Here is a 5,467-nt window from a genome sequence, read left to right as displayed (position 1 = left end):
AGCTGTCCCTTAAAAAAAAAATGCTGGAATAGTTCACCCACAAATGAAATTCAACCTCAAGTTGTTCCATACCTGAATGAGTTTCATTCTTCTGTTGAACACAAAAGAATGTTGGTAACCAAACAGTATTTTTTTTCCCATACTACAGAAGTCAGTGGCTTCTGGCAACTGTTTGTTTCCCCAACATTCTTCAAAATATCTTCTTTTGTGTTTTTTTTTGTGTCAGAAGAAAAAAACTCATACAGGTTTGGAACATTTTGAGGGTGAGTAAATTATCATTTTTGGATGAACTATGCCTTTAAGTCAGTTTTTTGTTGTTTCACGAAAAGACCAAAATGTTTATTGTTTTCCTTAGCTGTAACTCTGTGACTAAACACAGTCCACCACAGGCTCGCCTTCATGCCCTTCCTCTTCCCCCCACATCCCGAACCTCATATCCTCATCATCCATGGATCCTCCATCTCCCTCTCCCAAACCAGCCATTCCCATTGCTTCATCCGCTCCAGGCTCACCCTGATGTGCACGGAGGTGTTTCCTCAGACTAGCCGGATCTTTAAAGCCTCTGTGGCAAAGTGGGCAGCAGCACGGCCGCTCTCCCGTGTGTATGCGCTGGTGGTGTTTCAGATGCTGCAGACGGCTGAGCCTTTTCCCGCAGACGCTGCACACATATGGTTTTTCACCGGTGTGTGTGCGGCGGTGCTTCCGCAGGCCATCGAGATGACGAAACTGCGTTCCGCAATCGGAGCAGGAATACGGTTTCTCACCCGTGTGGATACGGAGGTGAGTCTTAAGAGCCCCAGACTCGCGGAAACGGCGGCCACAGACAGTGCACGGATACGGTTTCTCTCCCGTGTGGATCCTCAGGTGCTTTTTCAGGCTAGAGATCAGACGGAAGGTCTTGCCGCACTCCAGACACAAGTGAGGACGTTCCCCAGGTGCCTCTCCCATCAGCTCAGAGATGGAGCGCCGTATGGGCTCTTCTGGCGATGAGCCGCCCACCCCTGGGCTTCTACTGGTGATCATACCCAAACCAGGAGCATCCCTCTGGGCTGATCTAAGTCCAGAGGTTCCTTGTGATGGTGAACTACTGGAGGAGGGCCCATTGTGAGGCCTGGAGGGGGGCGGTGGTGTAGGTTTGGATTGGTGATGGTGTGAACGGGAACCTCCTTCTTCCTCGACCACGTGGACGTATGCCAGATCACACACACTCTGCGCTGAGTGCTCGGCTTCTGTGGGCGCCTCTCTTCCCCGCACACACACCTGTCCAGAGGCAGGAACCTGCTCCTCTTTAACAGAGAAGCTAGTGTGTGAGGGAGGGTTTTGGGGTCTGGCGTGTGTGAGTCTTCTGCTGTCATCCACCATCTCACCTGTGACACACATCACACATTTATACACAGGTAGGCCTATGAGAAAAGTCAACTTTGGCATGACAACTTCATAATTTGTAAAACTGCTTTGTCATTGTGCTTCATAAGGATATTAGATTCCTTGCATATAATGTGATATCTGTACTTTTCACAGACAAAACTATTATAAATGTTAAACGCCAGACAGTTTCATTATAGGTCTTTACGGCTGTAAACTACCAATTATAAAACTGTTAAACAGAGCCTACCAAAAGCTGTTTTCTCTAAATTGTTCAGTTAAGAATAGTAGATGTTTTGTACATCAAAGGTAAACATTCTTTCAATACATTAAAAGTAACAATAAAATGGATTATCAGTTATTCAGACTGTCTCAAAACATTTATGTGCCTTTATTATTATTGTTGTAAATATTCATGCATTTTATGATTTTTATTTTTTGAGATTAATAATTAGACTTATGTCACAAAGCAGTGAAATATTGGTATGGTTATCAGACACACAAGCATAAAAATAATCAGTATCAGTTGTAAAACATGAATAACTGTCGATCTCTAAACTAGGGAAACAAGAACGCCCCAGTATTAAACATTTTCAGGTTATGGTTGATAATCAATAAATGGACAACATTAAAAGAATACTATTTATAATATTTAATATTACAATATAAAATCAAATCATTTGAAATGCTACATTTTAGGCATTAAAAATTTTGCGATTTGCTAAAGAGTCAAGTTAACAATTTTAGTAAATTATTGAGAAATTATTATTAATATCAATTATATAAAATGTAAACGAGAGAGAGAGAAATGTCTATGCACAATTAAATATCGACAGACAATTAAATTGGAAAATCTACAATTAGCAGATAGCCGCTTTATTGTGAGCCCCTTTTCTAAAGCACTTGGTGTTGTTGCTGTCTAATTCCTACATGCTTCTGTGTTAGCACATCAACAATTCACATTACATGCAATAAACTGAGTGTTGTCTTACCAGGTCGGTTCATGTCTGAACAGATGTTAGAGGAATGGACGGATATAGGGTCATAAAAACTGTTTGTCACCGTCCCATCCGCCTGAATGGAGAGGTGGCAGCTCTTGAATTCCTCCCTGGAGTCAAAGCCGTGTATGGCATCACCAAGAGCGCCACTCAACTCTGGTTCTGCTCCAGTAAAGCAGCGCGGATCCGGCTCGGGCGCACTCCGATGTGTCAAGCGGCTCGAGTTCACGGGTCCAGCGGTGGCGTAGACGTGAGGTCCCGGCATGGATGGGTTCCCAAAGGGACCCTGAAGCTGGTCGATTAATTTCTGCGCGCTACACAGGCACTCCTGTAACGTCTTGAGCTCTCTCTCTGAGACTTCGAGTCGAACCTTCAGCTTCTCGTTCTCTTGCTCTTTGGTCAGCAGCTCCCGCTGGGTCTCGGACAGCACCGCCACGATCTCGCCCAGAAGGGTGTCCACCGCCGCGGACAGAGTGGACCGGATGGTCGGTCCGAGGCGCGTTCGGAGTGTGGAGATGGATAGGTTTTTGTCCCGGACTGTGTTTTGCATGCACTCATCCTTCTCTGCCTTATGAGATGAGTTGATAATAGTTTGTTTACGGTGAGAAGCGCTCGCTGATGAGCTGTTTGTTGCTGTTGGTACCGACACTGGATTGATTCTGCCCGCCCCGTTTTCAGCGTTGTTGCGCTTTGAGTTCATAGCGAATTCTTCTGCTGTAACGTTACACACAAACGAAGAGGGAACCTATTTAAGTAGTTATTGCTGTGATATATTGATGTTATATAAAACGGAAACGGTCATCTTTTGGAGTCTCGTTGCGACAGTAACGTTATTTCCTAATCACTCGGAAATGAAAAACTAGATACGAGCCAGATGAGCTACTATAGCATTGCCATTAGCAAACTAGCCCACGCATTCCTCTTGAAAATGGAGCTTTTTGCTGCCTTGGTTTTGGTGAAATCTCGATAAATATCCGCACTGAATGCTCACGGCAATACTGTCGTTAACCTGCATTTAATGTAGTAATCGCTTTTTCGCTACGCACCAGAGCCCGGCCCGAGCCTGCATTCCACAGTACAAATGCTGGGGCCAATCCTGACTTTTGATTGGTCAAAGATGTGGTCGCGGCTTAATGACATACTCTCGCGTAAACAAAGCGCATATAAATGACGACTTTCGGAACGAAAAACGGATTAACGTCAAAGAATTTATACTGACTGCTATACTCTTTGTTAACGTTCATTAGTGTTTAGTTTATTAGTCATGTCGTACACAAAATTCTAGTTTACACATCAGATGTTAGTTTGTGTAAAATAATGTATTTAACAATTGATTAAAGATCAACTGTAATAAACCATTGAAATGAAATATGAAAGTCAAGTTCGCCAAGATAAACTTTGATGTTGGCTTGACGTGAAATTTTAATTAGCTATAAAACCTGGAAGTTTAAAGGGTTATCTTGTCCTACAGACAATACTGTCAGATAGACAGAAAGACCTACACCAGTGGTTCTCCACCCACCTTTAGGGGGTCTCGGGGGCCCTTATAAATATTAAAATAATTAAAATTAAGTTATATTAAAAAAAAAAATGTTAAGATGTGCAAGATTAAAATAACATATTTTGGGTTTATTTTTATTAGAACAGAAGTACCACAGATAGGCTTGAAGTCAAAAAGGGTAAAAACCACTGCTCTACACCACCATCTTTTTCAAATATTATCATTAATGCTCTCTGTGAATGGCAAATAAAGTTTACAACTTGTTTAATTTATGCTGCAACTGGTTCATATAAAAGATTGTGCAAATAATTAAAATGTAGATGTGGCTGGGAGAAATCTGGGCATTAATGGGTTATGTTTGAGCTGTAAGTAACATAGTCAGACCTACTCTTTAGTTCCAACTTTATATGGGACACTCTGCAGGCAGAATGGTTTTGACTATACAAGAGGGAATTATGAGTATTAGATCTTTTGCTTCAGGTGTGAATATTATAGTTTCTGTGTGAAATTCTCATACCTCTCTAACTTGTCATACAAAATCATGACTGTGGAAGGAATAAACATTACTGTGTGTTACATTACCCCTTCGGTTTCTTGAATGATTATTTGAAAAGGTAACCAGAAATATATTGCATTGTATAACCAGAAATGTATTCCACAATACTGCATATCTATATAAACCCCTTGTCCAAATACCTGCACTTGCGGTCTCTGCACTTGACCACTTGACTACTTATATGATGTATTTCCGTGTTCAAGTGAGCATGAAGACCACAAGTGTAGAACTTTTCATTACTTGATGGGACACACTTAAAAGTGTTGTAAAAATGCAAGTGTTTGCAGAGCTTTATTTTTATTTTCAATACTTTGCATTTTAAAATCAACTTCTAAATGTCTGTTCAGTAGTCCCTATAACAGATGGCACAACTTTGTGGTGCTTCTAATTAAGTGATAAAAAGCAGTTGCAAATGTTGTACAAAATAATTATCACCACTACTCATTTGCGCCAACAAAACGTGCAACTCTTTGTTTTACTACCAAATTATATGTAATATCTAACTATTATTAATATTTAACATACATTGGTTTCCATGACCTCTCACGAGATCTTGGCAAAAAGTCTCAGGATTTATTTCCAGAACAGGATGCATGATGGGATACACTAAGCCTCGAATACGGCTCCGGAGCGGTATTCAAGATAGTGTGGGTTTAGTGCGCGTTAAGGGCACTGCGCTTTGGCGTTTTTAAGACCTGGGACAGTCTTGCGCACGCGCTCTCAAGTGGCCAAGACCGCAAGTGTGGGTATTTGGACAAGGGGAAAGACTCCCCCTGTCCCTTGGTATAACTTTTACATTTCCTGTGATCATATGAAACAGTAGGCTATTGAGATTTGTTGTGTTCTTGGTCATGTTGTGCTGGTGCAGCAGCGCCACCCGGTGGCAAATCTTAGTATATCAGGAATCGGAAATAATAACAATTAAATTTGGGTTGTACAAAACATATACCACAGTATATGTGCCAATTTAAGCACATGGGTGATTCTATAATTGGAGATACATTTGGCATTGCAGAAAGTTAAGAAAAAAAACTTTTCACTAACTGA

The 5,467-nt window shown here is 41.4% G+C and overlaps 1 protein-coding gene across 1 annotated transcript; it reads right to left on the bottom strand.

Moving 5' to 3' along the window:
- Nucleotides 1–310: 310 nt before the first annotated feature.
- LOC107665903 (zinc finger protein 135-like) lies at nucleotides 311–3,446 on the bottom strand. The gene is made up of 2 exons (XM_016456968.1): nucleotides 2,358–3,446; nucleotides 311–1,367 (listed from the first exon to the last, which is right to left on the bottom strand). Exons 1-2 carry the CDS (start codon nucleotides 3,061–3,063, stop codon nucleotides 370–372), a joined length of 1,704 nt encoding a protein of 567 aa, XP_016312454.1. The 5' UTR covers nucleotides 3,064–3,446; the 3' UTR covers nucleotides 311–369.
- Between the last annotated feature and the right edge of the window lie 2,021 nt (nucleotides 3,447–5,467).

This window comes from Sinocyclocheilus anshuiensis, unplaced genomic scaffold, assembly GCF_001515605.1.
Source record: "Sinocyclocheilus anshuiensis isolate Anshui unplaced genomic scaffold, SAMN03320099.WGS_v1.1 scaffold1112, whole genome shotgun sequence".
In the NCBI taxonomy this organism is placed as follows: Eukaryota; Metazoa; Chordata; class Actinopteri; order Cypriniformes; family Cyprinidae; genus Sinocyclocheilus; species Sinocyclocheilus anshuiensis.
This window is presented reverse-complemented; position numbering and strand designations above follow the sequence as displayed.